General features: G+C 44.5%; 1 protein-coding gene across 2 annotated transcripts in view; it reads right to left on the bottom strand.

The window, feature by feature from the left end:
* Positions 1-21,640, bottom strand: part of Fam171a1 (family with sequence similarity 171 member A1) — a 117,624-nt gene that overhangs the window by 45,599 nt on the left and 50,385 nt on the right. For both annotated transcript variants that reach the window (XM_057787681.1, XM_057787683.1), the window contains exon 2: positions 7,500-7,727. In XM_057787681.1, the coding sequence (XP_057643664.1) occupies positions 7,500-7,727 (228 nt within the window). The remainder of the gene's footprint in view (positions 1-7,499; positions 7,728-21,640) is intronic.

Raw genomic sequence — 21,640 nt, 5'->3', positions numbered from 1 at the left:
ATAACTTTCCAAATATCCCCCAGTTGAGAGGCGGGGGCTAGGAGCTCAGATTTTTATATGGGTATGGAGAGGGAACACAGTGAGTTACCAACCTGGGTAACTTAGTGAGCAACTATTGCCACAGCAAGCTCTTTACTGACTGGGCTTTCTCCCCATGTAAGTATGTATGTAAGTTGGGAAGTATGTATGTATGTATGTATGTATGTATGTATGTATGTATATATGTATGTATCTATGCAAGTATGTATGTATGTATGCATGTAAGTATGTATGTAAGTATGTATTATGTAAGTATATATGTATGTAAGTATGCATGTATGTATATATGTATGTATGTATGAATGTATATATGTATGTAAGTATGTATGCATGTAAGTGTGTAAGTATGTATGCATGTAAGTATGTATGTATGTAAGTATGCATGTAAGTATGTATGTATGCATGTAAGTATGTATGCATGTAAGTATGTAAATATGTAAGTATGTATGTGTGTAAGTATGTATGTATGTAAGTATGTATGTATGTAAGTATGTATGTATGTAAGTATGTATGCATGTAAGCACGTATGTATGCATGTAAGTATGTATGTATTATGTAAGTATATATGTATGTAAGTATGCATGTATGTATATATGTATGTAAGTATGTATGAACGTATATATGTATGTAAGTATGTATGCATGTATGTAAGTGTGTAAGTATGTATGCATGTAAGTATGTATGCATGTAAGTATGTATGTATGTAAGTATGCATGTATGCATGCATGCATGTAAGTATGTATGCATGCATGTAAGTATGTATGTATGTAAGCATGTATGTATGTAAGTATGTATGTGTGTAAGTATGTATGTAAGTATGCATGTATGTATGTAAGTATGTATGTATGTAAGTATGTATGTATGTAAGTATGTATGTACGTATGTATGCATGTAAGTACGTATGTATGCATGTAAGTATGTATTATGTAAGTATATATGTATGTATGTAAGTATGCATGTATGTATATATGTATGTATGTATGAACGTATATATGTATGTAAATATGTATGCATCTATGTAAGTATGTATGCATGTAAGTATGTATGTATGTAAGTATGCATGTATGCACACATGCATGTAAGTATGTATGTATGCATGTAAGTATGTATGTGTGTAAGTATGTATGTATGTAAGTATGTATGTATGTATGTATGTATGTATGTATGTATATTTGAGGCATCGTTTCATTATGTAACTGAGATTGACTTGGAATTCCCAGGGAAGCACACACACTGGAATTATGGGTCTTCATTATGACTCCAGGAAATAACTCAACTTTCTATGAAAATATCAAAACTTAGACCAAGTGTTAAAGATCCTAATGATTTCGTAGTTCTGGCTTTCCACAAGCATTTACCCCCCCCCCCCAATTTGCTAGTGTGCCCTCTACCGTCCCTTTTACTCAGCATTTAGCTGTGGCTCTGTTGCATGCTATATCATGAACAGAACACATAAATGTGGGCTGTGCCTTCAGAATCACTCATTATAAGAGGACCATGGCCCACAGGAAACAGCTAGAGGACCAGCAGAAGGGGACAAGAACACACTTCGGTGCTATGGAAAATGGCCTGACAGTTCCTCAGATACTCAACACACAATGACCAGCAATTTCCCTGCTAGGTACAAACTCAAAAGCACTGAGCCATGTTTGTGCAAAAACTTGTGTATGTATGTTCACACAGTCACTGTCCATAACAGCAAAAGTGGAATGAGCCCAAATCAACGTCTGTCGACTGAGAAACAGATGAAGCTAGGCATATACATACGAATGAATATTGCTCATTAATAGAAAGGCAGGGAGTACTGGCAGGCCACAAGAAGGATGGCCTGTGTATTACTTGCTTGCCTTGTTGAGTGACAATTCTGGACCAAAGCAACTTCAGGAAAAAAGCGTTTATTTGAGTTCACGGTTGGAGGGTACAGTCCATGAAGGCAGGGAGGCTATGGTAGTGGGAACCTGAGAGCAGGCCACACGGTCTGGGAGCACGGAGCTATGAGCGTTCCTGCTCAGGGTGTTTTCTCCTTTTAATTTAGTCCAGGACCCGAGCCCAGGGAATGGTTCCATCCACAGGTGAGGTCGCTCTTCCCAACTCATTTAATCTATACAATATCACAGGCATAGCCAGAGGCTCTTTTTTTCTAGGCAATTCGAATCTGACCAAGCTGACAATAAAATTAATTATCACAGCCTTGAAAACATGCCGAAAGGATGGCAGGCATAAAAAAGCCACATACTGTCTGATTCTATTTATATACAATCTTTAGAACAGGCAAATCCAGAGACAGAAGGCAATTTAGAAGTTGCTAGGAGCTGGAATGGATGGGAAATAGGAAGTCAGAGCTAATGGATACAGTTAATAGAGGGTGATGGAATGTGCTGGAAATAGATAATGGGGACATGATAGCTGCACAAAGCCATCAAGGACACATTTTTCGAGTTTCATGCCCTACCAACTAAGCCAGTCAGGCATTCTAAAGTGTGCATTTAAATGGTGCTCTTTGGTGTGTAGTGTACATGTGAATATGTGTATACATCATGGTGCATATGTGTTTATTTATATGCACATGGAGGTCAGAGGCCAATATCAGTGTCTTCCTTTATTGTTTCCTACCTTATTTTTTGAGACAGTCTCTCACTGAACTTGGAGCTCACTGATTTGTCAAGACTAGCTGGACAACATGCTCAGAGATTCTCCTGCCTGTGCTTCCCCAGCACTAGGACTACAGTGTACAACACTGTGTATACCTGTGTTTCACTTGGGTGCTGGAGACTGAAAGTCAGGTCCTTTATGCCTGCACAGCAAGTACTTTACTGACTGGACCATTTCCATAGTCTCTACAATGGTGTGCTTTATGGGTAGGTGAAATTTATCTGATACTTTGGAGGTTGAGGCAAGAGGATTGAAAATTCAGGGTCTACATAGATGACACAGTGAATTCAAGGCCAAATTGTACAACTCAGTAAGGTTCAAAAAATTAGATAGCAAAAGGACTTGGCTGTAGCTCAACGACAGAACACTTTCCTGGCATTATTGAAGCCCTGGGTTCCATGCTCAGCACTGCAACACAAAACCAAACCCAAACAAAATAAAAAGGAAATCACAACTATTGGGACATCAAAGTTGGGAGAAGAGTTCAGACAAAGTTGGAGGAGTAAAGATCAGAATAAAAGAGGAAACAAACAGCAGAGGGTGCTAGGATCTCTTCTTCTTTCCTTCCTGACCCTGGCGGGGCCATAAATGAGCAAAGGCTAGAGGGCTCAAGTCTCTAACTTGTGTCAATCCTTTACGGACACTTCTATGGATGCCTTGCAGGCTGTTTTAACCATTAGCTGAACCCCAGATAACACAGGCTAGGCCCCTGGTGGCTAGGAAGAAAGGACAGGACTTCTGTGGAGGGTGTAACCCATCGAAGCAGCTCACTTACAAGTCAGGCTGCATCAAGCTGCCTCCTCCACACACATGCCTCTCCATGCTCCGCTCCCTCTCAGAGTTTGCCAGAGCCTGGAAATACCCTGAATAGCCCCAAGCACCTCTGTGTTGCCTGGTGTGAGCTCTGAAACCACCTGTCACCTTTATCAAAAACTAGGTGTGGTAGTTTGAATAAGATGCCCCCGTAGGCTCATATGTTTGAATGCTTAGTCATCAGGGAATAAAACTCTGACAGAATTAGGAGGAATGGCCTTGTTGGTGGTGCATCACTGGGTGTGCGGCTCTGAGATTTCCAAAGCCTACACCAGGCCCGGTGTCTCTCTCTACCTGGCGATCAGGACACAGCCCTATTAGCTATGGCTCTAGCACTTGCCTGCCTGCCGCCATACTCCCTACCATGATGATAATGGGTTAAACCCCTGCAACTGTAAGCAAGCCCCAATTAAATGTTTTCTTTTATAAGAGTTGCCTTGGCCATTGTATCTCTTCACAGCAGTACAACAGTGACTAAAACACTAGGGATTGGGACAATGTGCTTAGAAAACTTGCTTCACATGGAACTTTCCATCACCAGGGAAACTGCCTGGGTGAACTGCTTCTCAAATTTTACTTTTCAGAGGGAAACAAGTGATGTATTATAATGGGTCAGCTATGTACAGCAGGGGCTTCAGGGAGCAGCAGCACTGGGCTATGGGCCCAAATCTGTAGCGGGATGAGAGGTGGCAGAGAGGCCCCGAGTTCCCAGTGCATGGTATTTTTACTCACTCTGAGAGGGTGTTGACTGAAGGCTCTTCACAAGAAGGAGGAATTCAGTCCTCTGCTACAAGTGCTGAGGATGGAACCCAGGGTCTCTCTCTCACATGTTAGGTAAACACTCTGTCACTGAGTTATAAACTGACCAGTGCCTTTTTAAAAATTGCTAAGTAGAGAGATAGGAACATCTCAGCTCTGCTTTAGGGAGCAGGGAGACTTCCTAGAGTGAAATTAGCTCACCCGGGATTTTCAAGATAGAACAGAAGCTTTGTCCAAGAGCATGGTAAAAAGGAGCGTCCAGAATAGCATACAGAGAGCAGAGAGGGCGATAGTATTGTCCAGACTCCTCCAGGGAACCCAGACTGGCCAACTCATGAGATACAAAAAGGGAGAAGTCACTAAGGGAGGAGGCTCCGTGTGCCGTTTAGAATTACTGGAGGCCACTGAAGGATTTCAGGCAGTGTATAATGTAAATGGGCACATGCATTGAATTTTAAGAATTATTTGATAATTTCACACATGCATAGAATGCATTTTGGTCCTTTTCAGGCCCCACTGCCCTTTCGATGCCCCACTGCTGCTGACCACTTTCCTCTTCCCACCCAGTTCCTCCCCTTCCTTTGCTCCATCTGCTATGCTGTATGAGCTCCTGAGTCTAATCAGGGCTGCCCGCAAGAGCCAGGGTAGGGGTTACTCAGAGGAGCACGCTCAGCTTATCGATGGCTACATCACTGTAGAAAACGACACTCTTCCCCAGCAACGATTAACTATTAAGAGCTCTCAGGGTCTCAGAGCTTCTCTCTAGCCATGGCGGGAAGGCTGTCTTGTGTGGGTAACCACGGTGGACACATGCATTTACAGACATGGTGCTTGCAATTTGGTGGGTGTTTTTTGAAGACTAATTAACCAGGTCAGAAACCAGGGCAGTTGTCCTGGAACACCGCCGTCTTTGCCAGAGCAGTGGGAGAACTCCGATGCAGAATGATTATCTGTAGTAAATGGACAAATTGGTGTACCCCTGTTTGACCTGTTTGCTGAGTTCCCTTGCTCTAGTCTATACATTCTTCCACAAATGAGAAAACCTAACTCATCTCTTAGGAGTTATTGCTAAGGAAGAGAAAAGAAATCCATTCCAAACTCTTTTTTCTTCTTTTTTTAAAAATTTATTTATTTATTTATTAAAGATTTCTGCCTCCTCCTCGCCACCCCCTCCCATATCCCTCCCCCTCTCCCAATCAAGTCCCCCTCCATCATCAGCCCGAAGAGTAATCAGGGTTCCCTGCCCTGTGGGAAGTCCAAGGACCACCCACCTCCATCCCAAACTCTTATAAGAACGCTCGTGTAAACAAAAACACTGCACATGTGGAACAGAAAGGATCTCAATTTCAAATCTTCATTCTATTTCTGAGCTCCCTGCTCTTCTGCCTTTTTTGTTCAATTGTTTGGAATACTAGAAGTGTTAGACTTGAGTCCAAAAACCCACACTAAAATAACAGTTTACTCTGCATTTCGCCAAGACCAGGCTACAGTCTGGCCACAGTTCTTTTAGGTGATATCTAGGAGTTGCCTTTATTATATGAAAAGGTCACCAAATAGCAAAGGGAAGGTCTTTTGAAATGATTCAGTTAATTCCATTTTAGAAGCTAGCAGCACAGGCTCTGAAAGTCCTGCTGGGCCCGTGAGGGCAGAGCCAGCTAGTGGAAGGCAGGCCTGGGTTCCAGGTGTTTTTATGCTGTATCTAAAACTCTTTCAATTAAACTGTATTGTTCCCATATTGGACTCATTCAAGAAAATGGATATTATGGAAACAATTTCCTTTCTTCAAATCATATTAATAATGTCTAAATGAAAGCCATTATATTCTCACCATTCACAGGTCCCAGGTCCCATATTTACAACTAGACATGCCTGCTAAAATGTCCCTTCTACCCCAGACAACAGTCCCTGTGTGTACGTGCCTGTGTGCACAGTGCCCACAGACAGAGTCACATGGTGCTCATCCCCAGCAGAGGCCACGCCGGGAAGCACCCTACCTTCTTGTTAAATGCCTTTTCTTTACCCATTTGTGTCAAACTATTCACATTTTGTGCTTTCTGTTGGTAATGTCACTATTTTATGTGGTTCCCTATGCACAAAGCTGAGGGTCCTGAATACGAGAAGGTTATAATGAGCCTTATGGAGAAAACAGGGGAAAGATAAACATTGTTCAGATATAGGTCATGGTGCTATGGGCTTGAGCTCAATGTTACCAAGTCACTACATTTATTCAGTAGCGTATTTAAAGAAACACACATAAAACAGAGGTATATACTGACCATGTGATAAACATGTTGTAACTAGAGCACCCTGGGAAGTTAGCCTTTTCTTTTTCCCTTGTAACATAGATTCAGTGTTTGCCAGTTCTGAGATTGAAGCCTTTATAGACTGTAACTTTGACAAATAATATACATAGCCCCTACCTTGAAGAGCTGCTTTTCTGATGTAGGTAGATACTGTCTGCACAACCCCCAAATACTTCCAATGATACAAGGGGGAGATCAAACATTTCCTTAAATGGAACCTAGTGCAAAGGGCTTTGCACTTTCTGATGCCTGTGATGACATTATTGATTGTCAACTTGACAGAATCTAAGAATTGCCGAAGAGGTTGGACAGTCTGGGAGATGTTATCTAGATTAGGTTAACTGAAGTGAGAAGACCCACCCTGCATATGGGTAGGGACATTCTGAGGGCTGGGGTCTCAGGTAGCATATAACACAGAAAGCTAACCGAGCACAAGCATTTCACTCCCTGCTTCCGGACTCTGGATGCAATGAGACCAGCTGCCTCCTGCTCTTGCTGCTCGGCCTTCCCCACCATGATGTACTCTCCTTCAAACTGTATGTTAAAAAGCTTCCTTCCTTCAATTGCCCTTGTCATTGTTGCAGCAATGAGGACGGCTGGTGGCATATATATGGAGCCCACTGTCCTTCACTCTTTGGTGAGCGAGCTCAGGACTGTTTATGATGTCTGTCAAGCAGAGAGGATGCCACACACGAGAGTACAGAGCTCACACGACTGCTTATCAAACAGGCATGGGGCTGAGCATCGGGAAAAATGGGCAGACAACTGAGTCCCAGACAGTGTCATTCCTCCACATAATGGAACCTGAACGGGTGGCTCAAGGAGTTGGCATGCAGATTTCCCTGACTCCCACCACAGGTGTGCCCCCGTGTCTGACTTCCTCATTGATCACTCGGACCGGAGGTCTGTCTTAGAGAAAGATGAACAGCTTACCCGGTAATCGGATGGGCTTCCACGGGGCAGAGTTTGGCACATAGGCGTGTTTCGTGGCAGTGACAATCAGCTGATTACCCAGCTTGTATTGGAACTTGATGAAAGCAACCCCATCTGCCCCAGACGTGCCAGAGGCGACAGACACCTGGTTGGCGAAGATCTCAATGAGCGCATCTGCGATGGGCTGGTGGGTGCTGGCGTCACTAATATGCACCTTCAAGGTCACTTCTGGAAATAAAAAAAGCACATTAACCCTGGCAGGAGGTCAAGGGGGGATATGCTAAGAACATCTAAGGTTTCATTCTTTTATCAATAATTCTGACCAGGGTAATTTTCTTCCTAATTATTAAAACTTAAACAAAAGTTTATTTTTTAACTCTAAAATTAAAAAAAACCCCACTTTTTCCTTATAAAATATCCTATCTTCATCAGAAGCATGCTCCCACATGCTGCTTGAGAAGCAAGTCCTACCCTTTATCACACTAGGAAACATCCTTCCTGCACTGTTGGACACTAGCTCCTATTGAACTCAGGCTGCCACAGAAGGACCACAGTGGGCTGGAAGACTCATGGTGAGCTGGGAGACTTGTAGGCAGGCTCATCAAAAGTCTCAGTGAAGGTGAGCACAATCAACATAATTCTGGGATTACTGTTTGGTCATCACAAAGACAAGACTGAGTAGCAGTCAGAAATGTCCAGGTAAAGGGCTCAGTGTGTGAGTATGATGACTTGAATTTGGATCCCTAGCCTGGGCATAAAAATCCAGGCACAGCAATGCATGCTTGAAATATCAGTTGTATGGAGGTGGAGGCAGGAAGATTCCTAGGCTTACTGGCCAGCCAGGTCACCACATCGGTGAATTCTAAGCTCAGTGAGCTTCTGTCTCCAAAGAGAAGGTGGACAATGATGGAGGAAGACAACAGATTTCTACCACTAGGTCCCCCCCCACAGATAGATAGATAGATAGATAGATAGATAGATAGATAGATACACACACACAGAGGCACACACGCAGACACACACACACACACACACAGAGACAGACAGACAGACACACACACACTTTTTAAAAAGGGAAGACCCAAAGGATGGAAGAATAAAGAGACCAAGAATACTCATGCGCAAGGAGGGATGAAATCCACTCTGTAATACTATGAAGGATGAAAGCACACGGGTCAAAACTGGAAAACTTAAAACAGAATAAATGATTTCCCTTTACTCAGTAAAAGAGATATTCACTGAGTTTTGACTCTTTCTCTAGGGCTGGAACTGTCACACCGTGGGCGGTAAAGAAGACACAGGAGTTCAAAGCAAATGCTATGGCTGTGAAGAGCCAGCAAGGGCTCAGAAACAAGACAAGCACACACTTCCAGGAGAAACCACGGTGGGTTCTGCAAGACGTAAAGGGTGTGAGAAATCCAGGGATGCTGGGTAAGCAGGGCACAGGTTACTCTGGGAGCTTCACATTAGGACCATGGGAGGTGGAAATTGAAGTTAGTTATAGAGACCTCTAGATCTCGGTGGAGAATGGGCTGAGTGTGACGTAATCTGCAGATCAACATCGGGCTCAGGCACTCTGTAGCAGCCAAGAGAGGAGATGGTGATGGGTCAGGCTCATGTGGGCATCAATTTCAGGACCAGAGAGAGGCCAAGTCAGAAGAAACCACTACCCCAGTAAAAGATCTTTGATCAGGAAAGGAGTGGACATAAGTCCTTCTGGGCACACTCCCACACTGTTTGATGTGTGTGTTAAGCTGCCTTCAATCTAAAAGTCTTATGGTAACTTGAAATGTAGAGTGAGGTAGGGACTAGCAAAAACATACATGTGACCAGAGAGTCTCACAGACACAGAACATGTGGAGCAAGGCTCTCTGGATTGGCCACCAGGGAGACTGTCGGGATATGGAGGAACCTGAGGGGGAGGATGAAGGTGGAGGATCAGGCTGAGCCCACAGGAACTGATTAGTGGGACATGCTGTGGTGGACTACTGCAGTTAGCACTGGGGATCGAATCTCAGCTCCATCAGGACCTATGTGGCACTGGGCAAGTCATTATGCTCTCCAGGTATCGCCTTCCCCTTCTGTAGCTAGGGAGGCCAGCGATGCACAGATAACCTACAGGGGCAAACAGCAGAACACACGGCTGCAGAGAGGAAGGACAAGAAGAGCTACTGCTCGTCCATTCTGCCAACAACTGTTCGTGTATGCACTTCATCTTTGGGATGGAGTGAGCTCAGAGAGCAGACGTGCAGCCACAAAGGTTTCAAAGGCAGGGGTGGGCATCCCTTTGAGAATGTTAATATTTTGTTCCTGAAGATTTGGAGTTGGGGTGCAGCTTAGGGGTTGAATGCATAGTTCATATTTACTAGGTCTTGGATTCAATCACTAGTATTCAATAACATAAAAATATTGAAAAATATCACTTCTGCACAAAACCACATAGGTAATAGACTATTTGTTTTATGAGACTGACACCACCTTTTCAAAGTCGTGCATTTCATCTAATCATTCATCTTCTTGCTCACTTCCCCCATGTACTGATTTAACAGATTTCTTGGGCAGGTGATCATAGAACCCAGCTAAATAATTACAAATCTAAAACTTGGGGTACGTGGTAGAACGCTTGCCTAGCATGCGCAAACACCTTGGGCTTGATCCCTAGCACTCCTCCCAGGCCCCAAGGAGTTCAGATTTACTAACAAAGCACACCAAATAATTCCTTAAAATCTTTCACAAAGAAAAAAAAGTTACAGAAATTGAAATGGGATGCTTCACGCCCTAGAAGGAAAAAGCTAATACTCAGCAGATAGAAGGCTGCGAGGCCAGCTGCCAAGACTGGCCTGAGTTTGATCTCCAAGACCCATGGCAGAAGGAGAGAACTCTTTTGTTAAATTAACCTTTATTTTTATTTTTTATGTATGGGTGTCCTGGGCCCTGTGGAAAAGCAGCCAGTGCTTTTAACTTCTGAATCTCTCCAGCCCCAAGAACTAAATCTTGTTAGTTTTCCTCTAACTTCTACGTGCATACTGGAGCATGCACACCCCATCTCAAATAAATAAATGTAACAATAACAGTAATAATAATGAGGGCGTGAAATTTAGGGATGTGGCCAATTCTCCAGTCTTATCTTCCTGCAGGGTGTTTAGCACAGCTATAGAATACATATAGTTTCTTACTTATGTTGGTCTTTCTTGCCCCTCAAGTAATATAATAAATGATAACATCAGCTGTTTTCAGTAATATTCACACTGTAAAAATCCTCTAGAAGTAGGCATGTGAGAAGGGCTTTGCCAGGCAACCTTGATGATTTATGTAATTTTATGGTAATGTAACATTTACTAACAATTGAGATCATCAGCTTCCACACTCTCTGCGCTGTCTGATGAGTAAACAGGGAAATAGGGCATTCACTCCCATCAGACCCTTCGTTCCTATGACTTCAGTGACTTCTAATAGTGTTGTTGTTTGTGTTCTGTGATGTATTTTGGAAGAGATCGCTTAGCGTTGACTTTTAGTGTGACAGGATGGGGGTATAAGAGGGTAACTACAAGCCACTGAAGTGTCACTTTCTGGGAGAGTTTTCTTTCTTTTTGTGCACTCCAGGCTTAGCATGCACCACCCTACAAGTTAGCAGGACTCAAGTTTTCACAGGGCAACACCCTGCATGAGACCATCCAGTCAGCAAAAGTACTCCTGCTAATGACAGCCAGAAGTGGGCTCTCCTGTGAGGCTCTATTACCCACACGACTCCCCCTGAGTCTGACAGGAAGGCCCTATAACTGGGCCTGGATGAGGGGCATTATGAAACACTGTCTTCAGGTTATGGCATGGCTGTGCCAGATGCTGCAGGGGTTGCAGGCAGCTGTGGCTACCAGCACAAGAAATAAAGCAAGCAAATACAAGGCATCAGAACGGGAGGAGGATTACTTGGGAGGAGTCAGCAGGAGCGAGGGAGCAGAGGTAGCGGGGGTGGGCACCATCACAGTACACTGTTATTATGTATGAAGCTGTTAAATAAGAACAAAAAACACATAGATAAGAATACAATTCCTTTTAAGAAGCTGTATCCCATTTCTCTGCTGCTCAGTGAGAGCCTGAGAAGGCTTCTAAGCTGGGATGCCTGATTTCTAACCTGAAATCTGGACACCGTTCTGTTTACCTTATTGTGCGTGTCTGTCGCTAGGTTCTGCTGAGGTTGGTTCCAAAACACACATCTCCCAGAGTGCCCCCTTTGTGCACCCTTGTCCCCATTGCCCTATTTCAAGCCCTCACCATTCATCACGCAGAGCGAGGCACAGCCTGTTAACAAAACGGCCACTCTTTAGCCCCGAGCCCTGAAGTCCTAGTGAAGTTAGGAGCTATGCAGGATCCATAGTAGACACAGAATACTCTAATGACTCCAACACTTGTATCAGGGGTCAATGAATGGTCCACTATACTGCCTGTTTTTTCTTGTGTGTTTCTGTCTGTGTATGATGTGCACATATACGCAAGTGTGTGCACGTGTGTGCCACAGCATACATGTGTGAAGTTCAGAGGACAACCTCAGCTGTCATTTCTTGCCTTCTGCTTGGTTTGAGTGAGATTCTTTTTGTCCACTGCCGCATATGCCCAGGATAGAAGCCTGCGAGAGCCTGTCAGTTTTCCTGTCTCTGTCTCCTCTATTGCCTTGGGAGCACTAAGATAACAGACTCATACTGTGGAGCCTGGGTTTACATGGATCCTGGGGATTTGAACTCAGGTCCTCACACTTGAATGGCAAACACTTTGCACATTGATTCACATTTCCAGCCTGTTGTTTTTGAATGATTTATTTGCTCAGGATAACTTTTAAAAACACATTTATGTGTGTGTGTGTGTGCGTGTGTATACCATTGCACAAGTGTGGAAGTCAGAAGACAATTCCCAGCAATCTGTTCTCTCCTTCTGGGGATTGACCTTAGTTTCAGTCTTGGCAGCAAGCACTTTTATTAACTGTGCCAATCTAAAGGTAATTTTAGGTACTTCTCCCCCTTTTTTGAGACATATTCTCACTATGTAGCACTAGTTGGCCTGGAATTCATTCTGTAGACCAGGCCTCGAGGTCACAGAGATTCACCTGCCTCTGTCTCCTGAGTAACTTTTACATTAAAATGTCTGAAGAAAAAGAAAAAGGATAGTACTTTGTGTAAGTGAAAATGATCTAAAATTTAAATTTCCGTGCTTATAAATAAAGTTTATTGGAACACAAAGTACTTCTGTTTTGTATTCTTTGTTTCTTAGTCACCTTTCTTAAAATAAATACCATTTCAATTCATCTGAAAGGCACCAGTTTGTTCAGATAATGAATGAATTTATCAGGAAATATATATAGAGCAGCTATGCAATACATAGCTGACACTAAGAGTCATAAAATATTTTCCAAAAAGAAGAAAGAACATAAAGCACCTGGTTTTAAAGGGGCTGTAGTGGTTTTGAAGTGGAAGGGAGACCTACTCACATTGGAGGGACTAAAGACGATCATATTGGGTACACAGTGTAAAAAAATAGCAAAAAAGCATCTACCAAGATCGTGAGTGGAAAAGCAATGCCAAAAGGATCCCAGAAAGCCACAACAGTGTTGAGTTGGGAGTGGTAGGTGAGAACCTCTGTTGGATGGATGGATGGATGGATGGATGGATGGATGGACGGACGGATGACGGTCGGGTGTGGCTTTCTGTGATTCATTACACTGCGCTGGCTATGGATTATGGCTCCAGTGAGAAGAGAAGTGCTTTCTGGGAGAAACAAGCAGGGCCGAGAGTGGAAGGGCGGGAGGAGTGGATGGCGGGGGGCACATTTACATCTTCCCAGGGCCCCTGGTGACTGGGAGGCAGAGCTGGCTCTGCGAGGGTGACATTCTACACTTGATCTGGAGGACAGATGCAGGCGCTTCCCCTGAGCAAAGGCCTACAGAGGTTGTGTAGTTTGGGGACCGTGGAGGAAGAGTCCTTCCATACAGCTGGATACTGCTCTGGCTTTGGTTCTGTCTTCTTGGAAGTCTTGTGACCCCCACGAAAGCTTTATGAATGTTTCTTCTCATGGTACCCGCTAGGGTGGGTAGTGCTGGTTTCTCTCCTAGGTGCCAGGCCACCCTGGGCTGACTCACCGGACGGTGCTAAAGAGTATCTCCCTCAGCCACATCTCCTGGGCTCCCCTTTCCCTCTTTCTTCTCAGTACTCTATGAGCTCTGCTCTGCTGTCTGCTCAGGCTGGGGACCCAAGCTGTGGCTGCTCAGGCCTCTTCTTGCCATACACACTCATACGGTGAATTATTCCTTGACAGGAATTTAGCCATTGCCTCTAATTCAGCCTCAGATTTAGATCAGCCAGTGGCAGAGTCAGGGTGGAGGGGACAGCAGATGTTGAGGAAGCCTTCCTCTGCCATGATTCAGAGAGCCTCTGCTCTTCGCAAACATGAGCAGTTGGGCTCTGTGGACACTGACTAGTCCATTTTAAGCAATACAGGGAACATCTGCTTTGTGGGCAGGAAACTAAACATTATCTTTTAAAAGTCCAGCATTATCTTTTAGACATCTCCTTTCTAACTGCCACAGATTTTGAACTAAGTGCAATAGGGCTGCTTCAAATGGTTGGCTTGGGAGGGGCAGCTCTAAGCAGTAAGTTAAAAGCAGACATAATTGCATGAACAAGGGGAATTGTGTATTATGGCATATAATTCCCACACAGGCATGAGGCTCCCTGAATCGGGATTTGACAAAATCGTGAGAGGGCACAGAAGGGCAGAAAACATGAAGGGCACCCAACGCCCTTCATCTTCACATAACATATAGTCTACTTTTATGCAAATGACATTTATTTTATAATATGTCATCCAAACATCAGATTAAACCATTCACTAGCGTGGACCCTTCCAGAACACTTGAGGGTTTCACTGGAAGCAAAGCTAGGAGAACATGTTCACTTGCTGTCTGAACAGCCCACACTTCTCCGTTCTCAGCATCTCGTCTAACACACTCTGGATCTGTGAAAGGAAGGGAAAGCGACGTTTGCAGACCTGGTGGTTCGGTGGTGGTGATTTCTGTGCTGCTATCAGCCCCCTCCTCTGGTTCCCCTTTCTATTTCTTTGAATTGGCTTTATCTTTGTGTGTGGGGGGTAATTTCTCCTTTCTTTGAATAGTCTTGAGGCAGTTTTCATCGGTGTCCATCCTCGCAGGGAACCTGACATTCCTCTGGCTTGGCCCTAAGAGCCCGGAGGAAAGAAAGCCACGTCTACCCTGCGGATCCAGCCTAGACTCTGACGTCATGTTGCCTGGAGCTCCAGGAACGGCCCCGGGGTAGGCAGGGCAGCTGAAGTCACTTAGCATCCACCATATTTAGCTATTTTTTAACCCCAGTCTAGAGACTCACAGTGGGCTTCCCATCTCTTAACTAAAACAGTAAAAGATCACTTGACAGCTTAAATGTTTTCCAAAATGAGATTTTATTTTTAAAATGTTACAGACCTTTGCTCTTATTTTATCTATGGTATGTGTGCTCCTGTTACTGGAGTCTCACCAGCGCAGTGTGCGATCTGAATCTCTGTACAGCAAGCAGAAGCAGACTGAGGACGCCTGCCAAGCACAGGGCAGTTTTCTGTTAGTCTACCTTATTTCTTTTACAAACACGAAAGACTTATTTGACTAAATGATCTGATAAAATTAGGATGTACTTTGTCATGCATATTCCCATAATTCATTTGACCCATTTGACGTACCTTATATTACTTTTTTTTTTTTTGGTTTTTCAAGACAGGGTTTCTCTGTGGCTTTGGAGCCTGTCCTGGAACTAGCTCTTGTAGACCAGGCTGGTCTCGAACTCACAGAGATCCGCCCGCCTCTGCCTCCCGAGTGCTGGGATTAAAGGCGTGCTTATTTTGGTTTTTAAATTGATTAAAATTTTCAAATCCTAGAGAATGAAATCCACTAAAAGTTACAGATATACTTATAGAGATCTATACATTATACACTTCATAATATACTACAAAATAGGTTACCTATAACAATAACACTGTGAGGTCAAGTCAAGCTTGGGATAACTAGCAGTCCTCTGTCTCGTCAGTGTCATATATAAACTGAATCAGTATATTTACATATAATATAGCCCAATAAACATCTGCTATAACTTGTACGTTCTTGGCTTCCTTCCCCAGCCTACTGGAGCACTTGGCAATCCCTGTGGTTGTTTGATTCTAAAAGGAATACTTAACTCGAGGAGATGCAGAGGTCAGACCTGTGTACTGGCCTTCCAAAGAGAATGGACAAGGTAGGCCCACTTTAGTGCGAGGCCCTGGAGCCCCCCGGCCCCCTGACTAGCCCTCTCTGGCCAATCTTCACGTAGACGCCTTTTGCAGTTGATGGTACAAAGAGCCCCGCCCCCCCCCCCCCCCCCCCGCCTCTCTGCTGATCTGAGGTCATACTGTCTGACGGAGACTTCTTACCTCTGCTAGATTTATTTTTAAAAGCACTCCTTAGTGCTCACCAGGGTACTGCAATCTCTGTACAAGTATCTGACTTCCTTTCTATTCTCTGGAAAAGCACGGAGGAGATAAGTTTGTGACGACAGCCCTTGGGAACTCAGAATGCCATTCTGTGCCTTTTGATGGTCTACCACCACAGGCACCAGACTCACACGCTGTAGCACAGGAAGAGATAGTGATGTGGTAGACACAACAGCTTCAGCTTGGGAAAGGAAGAGGTCTACGCACGCAGGCAGGCAGCGAGTGCTGCTGGCACACGCTTAGAGCATTTTAATTCCATCACAGTCTTGACGGGTTCTGCACACGATGTTCTCTTTCCAACCTCAACCTCCCTATCTCTCCCTATGCCTGCCTCCCATGTATATGCTTCTGGCTGGGCCAGGAGATCTCAGGGAAACCAATCAATGAATTCCCCTACCTCTTCTTCCATACATCTATAAGATGTACGAGGCATGATCATCCCATGAACAGCGATTTCTAACCCACTTGCCAGAATGCTGAAATGCAGAATACCAAACATTCATAAAAATATATCAATTAAAGAAATCACACAATGCATACACATGCATGCATATGCACCTATGCACACAGGACTTTCTAGTTTTCAAGTGTCAGCAAGCCTTTCATTTTAAACACACTCTCAGAGAAAGAGAAAATACGAACGACCTCCTGTAATTTCTAGTTAGGGATCCTATAAAGCCTGTCCATTCGATGCTAAGGTAAGCAGCAGCTGTCCACACTCTGCCGTGGTACAAGATGGAAAACGAACACTGTTGGGGCTGCTTCAACATGAGCACTCTGCCACCAGAACAAATTCAGAGTGGCTGAGTCCTCTCAGCTAACCAAGGGGTTGTTGAGCTAAATATCTCAGGGTTATTTTAAACTCCTGCTGGACTTGAATAATTTATGCTGATAACCACATGCTCAGGGGGAAAAAATGAAAGATATAATGTTCCTATGATCTCACTTTAACAAAGAACCGCGTCAGTTCTGCATCAGACAGTACACTGAACTGCCATGACCCAGCCTTCCATATATGGTATCAGGAAGCACCTAAGGGCAGCTTTAAAGCACTATGCAAAAAATAGAATTACTCCGCAAACTTTTTGAAGAAATAAAGAGATAATGTGGCTATTGCAAAGAAGAACTGAAACAGCTAATGAATATAAAAAAGAATGGTAAATATGGTCTAAGAAAAAATAAAGCCATGGTCCCAGCTTCACAGAACTTGTCCATAAAGGCTGATGAATATTCATAGGCCGACCAATATCCTCATTCTTGACAGATGTGGTAAGATGTACAGTGGTAATTACGTAGCAACGCAAACATAGGAGATGTGTTTACTAAACTTCACACGGTGCTCCATATGACTGAACGAGAGAAGGATAATGACACAACATGGCGGTAACCAGAGCACCCACAAGTGCTTAGAAGGAAATAGCAACGACAAACCACTTTAACACACTCCTCTTCCACTGGTATTTTAAAATGTTCGTGAAGGTACAGACGCTTTTCATGCAGATCTGGAAGATCCTGGGAATGGCTAGGTTAATGAGCAGTGGTAAACATGTCTGTAAAACTAGTGTGCACACCTTAGCCAAGCTTCAGACATCTGTTGGGAAATGCTCGTGCAGTGGTTACCAAGGCAACCTGGGTAGGGGAAAAATCTGCATGTATATTTCCAGACCTACCTATATCGTTTTCTTTGGGGAGGGCAGTCTAAGACACAGTAAGAGTAAAACTGCAAAGCATGTATTTTGAACAAAGCCTTGAGATTTGAAGAGAAAGATAATGGTGATTTTTAGCAAGTCATATCTCCCCATGGAAAGAGATTGCTTAGAAAGTGCTAAGTGGGAGGCAATTGCAAAGAAATGAACTCATTAATTACTTTAAGAATTAAAAAAGAGGCTCTCTGCTCCTCCCTGTCCTAGAGACAGCCGCTTCTTTCCGTGCAGTGCCAGCCTCATTCCAGAGACATGATGGTGAAGGTCGGAGTGAACGGATTTGGCCGTATTGGACGCCTGGTTACCAGGGCTGCCTTCACTTCTGGCAAAGTGGAGGTTGTTGCCATCAATGACCCTTTCATCGACCTCAACTACATGGTCTACATGTTCCAGTATGACTCCACCCATGGCAAGTTCAAAGGCACAGTTAAGGCTGAGAATGGGAAGCTTGTCATCAATGGGAAGGCCATCACCATCTTCCAGGAACGAGATCCCGCCAACATCAAATGGGGGGATGCTGGCGCCGAGTATGTTGTGGAGTCGACCGGTGTCTTCACCACCATGGAGAAGACTGGGGCCCACTTGAAGGGTGGGGCCAAAAGGGTCATCATCTCCGCCCCTTCTGCCGATGCCCCCATGTTTGTGATGGGTGTGAACCATGACAAGTATGACAATTCCCTCAAGATTGTCAGCAACGCTTCCTGCACCACCAACTGCTTAGCCCCCTTGGCCAAGGTCATCCATGACAACTTTGGCATCATGGAAGGACTCATGACCACAGTCCATGCCATCACGGCCACCCAGAAGACTGTGGATGGCCCCTCTGGGAAGCTGTGGCGAGACGGCCGTGGCGCTGCCCAGAACATCATCCCTGCGTCCACTGGCGCTGCCAAGGCTGTGGGCAAAGTCATCCCAGAGCTGAACGGGAAGCTCACGGGCATGGCCTTCCGTGTTCCTACCCCCAATGTGTCCGTCGTCGATCTGACATGCCGCCTGGAGAAAGCTGCCAAGTATGACGACATCAAGAAGGTGGTGAAGCAGGCATCCGAGGGCCCACTAAAGGGCATCCTGGGCTACACTGAGGACCAGGTTGTCTCCTGTGACTTTAACAGTGACTCCCACTCTTCCACCTTCGATGCTGGGGCTGGCATTGCTCTCAATGACAACTTTGTAAAGCTCATTTCCTGGTACGACAATGAATTTGGCTACAGCAACAGAGTGGTGGACCTCATGGCCTACATGGCCTCCAAGGAGTAAGAAGCCCACCCTGGACCACCCATCCCAGCAAGGACACAGCAAGAGAGAGGCTCTCGGCTGCTGAGCAGTCCCTGTCCTAACTCAACCCTTGACACTGAGCATCTCCCTCACAATTTCCATCCCAGACCCCCAGAATAGCAGGAGGGGCTTAGGGAGCCCTACTCTCTTGAATACCATCAATAAAGTTCATTGCACCCATAAAAAAAAAAGGATTAAAAAAGAATGGGAAAGAAAGGGCTAGTTGAAGAGGCTGCTGGAAGGCTGTGAATGGCTCAAGTGTGTAAGACTCCCTGGCTCTTGAAATACTATGAAAGCCAGATAAAGGCTTCTGCAAAAACTCAAATTTAATCAATGTGCTGATTAAGTTACATATATGTGCTTATCTTTCAAAAAAATGAAGTGATCTAACAAGCTACCGCGAGCGGTTTCATCATGAAAGCATGTTTCAGAAGGAGTCGGAATATTTCAGGGCACTTTAGGGTCTACTGAGGAACAGATTTGGTGAGAGCATCCATTTTGTGGCAAACAGGAGGGGAATGGAGTCTAGCTCCTAACATAATCAGCCTTGCCAAGTTGACAGCCTCTGCAGCCCACCATTCTTTGCTCATAAAATAGGAACACCCACTGCCTCGAAGACATTATAGGATCTGCTGGAGGACTGATGATGGGAACCAGTATATGCATCAGTTCTGTGAGTAGGATATTCCTGATCTTGCCTACATGGCTAGCATTCTGAAGCTAATTTTACCGGGTGAAACACAATCTAAAAACCATCATTCTTACCACAACCACTATCACCATCATCTACTCCACCATGAACACTGTCACCATCACTATTACCGCTGGGTCCTACCACCATTCCCACCCTCCCGGTTATCATTACTCACCAGCGCCAGCACCAGCACCAGCACCACCAGCACCACCAGCGCCAGCGCCAGCACCAGCACCAGCACCACCAGCACCACCAAACTATTACCACGTCTACCATCAGCTTTTTAATCAAAGAAAACTGAAGGAGGAGAGTGTGTATGTTTCTCAGGGGACAGAGGTTTGGACTCTGCCAACCTGTATTTAGTGTCAGCTCTGACACTTACGATGTAATATTTCAACGTAGAATTTCCTCCTGCATAAGAAATAGGCAGAATCTCTGTCCATAGTTTCCCAGCTACCATGAGGAACCAGAACAAGGAAACTTCTCATGGAGTAAGACACATTGCGATGGTTAATCACCACTAGATGGCTTTGTAATGAGCCGATCTCTACCAGTATTTGACTCCTAAAAGAGTCACCAAGGGCCCTCAGAAATATTGTAAGAGATTTCTAGACCTGTTCAATCGAGGTGTTGCCTGTACCTTGCTGAGTACATAGGATTTGTATTTCTCTCTCATACGCAATGGTGACAATACCGTGTGTCTCTCATTTCTGCACAGCTGACAAGCAAGGCACTGAAAGCCCTCTGTACTGAACTATTATTTACTTCCAGTTTTTGCAGGGCTAGGGGGTGAACTCAGGGCCTTTTATACACTAGGCAAGTACTTTATGACTGAGTAATAATGTTGGGTCAGAGGCTGTAATTTAAGGGAGTTTGTCCAGCAAACAACAAGGCAAAACAGAATTAGTGTCTCCTGCTACCGCAAAGGGCTATTGTCCTAAAAATCACCCACTGTGTGAACAGGAATCACCTTGGCTTCTCTTGGCTACTGTGGAAAGCAGGGCTCAGGGAACTGTTGTAAGGATGCTAACTAAGATTGGGGCTACTGCTCCCACCACAATCAATAAATGGACTGTCATCTCTTTGGCAGCATCTATAGAACCGCGCCAGAAGAAGGTATTAGCTTCCAGGAAGGCTAGACTCTTGGGCTCTAGACAGTCCTTGACAGTTGTACAGACACACAAAGCATTCCATCAATTACGAAGCGAGTCAGGAAAGAGGCTGAGGGCTGAGAAGGGGCCTGAGAGCCAAAGAAAAAAGCACAGCGGAGAAGGCTCCGAGCTGGATGCAGTGGCTGTTTACTAATGGGTTGTCATAGTCTTCGTCCTCGTTTGTAATGGCCAAGCTTGTCCTTTAATCACTCCCGCTACTCAAGCCACACACGCCCCCCCCCCCAGAAGTTCTGTTTCACCAGTTTAACACGTTGCTCTAGAATGTTCCACAGAGGTCCAGCCTCTCCTGCAGGACGTCAGGAAGTAAGAGAGTCAGAGGCTTGTTCCCTCTAAGCCTTGGTGAGTATTTCATTTTTAAAGCACAGATCCTTTTAGTTCCTGCTGAACCATAAGCCCTAGAGGCCACATTTAGGTCACTGAAGAGCAGAATTCAAATGATATGCTAAGTAGCTTGCTATTCATTTAGCATTCAAAAATATGCTCTTTTGTTTAGTCAAATACCCCTCTTGCTTTTCACATCTGTTTAAACCAGCTCTTAAAGTGGGGCAGCACTGTAAACGATGCTCACGCCTACAAGTTACCAAGCCTCATAAATGTCCGATTAACACCAATATTTATGAAATCCAACATACAGCTTTCTGAAAAACCTTTTCACAACACAACTGAAATATCCTGCTTTGTCTATGGGGTAAAAAAATCTATTACAAATAGCAAAGTTTCTGATTATTTTCCCCATAGTAAACACTAATGTATAATATTTTTCACACAGTTCAAATTTAT

This window comes from Chionomys nivalis, chromosome 13 (assembly GCF_950005125.1).
Source record: "Chionomys nivalis chromosome 13, mChiNiv1.1, whole genome shotgun sequence".
Classification (NCBI taxonomy): Eukaryota; Metazoa; Chordata; class Mammalia; order Rodentia; family Cricetidae; genus Chionomys; species Chionomys nivalis.
Note: the sequence above shows the minus strand (reverse complement) of the source record. Positions and strands in the feature narration are given on the sequence as shown.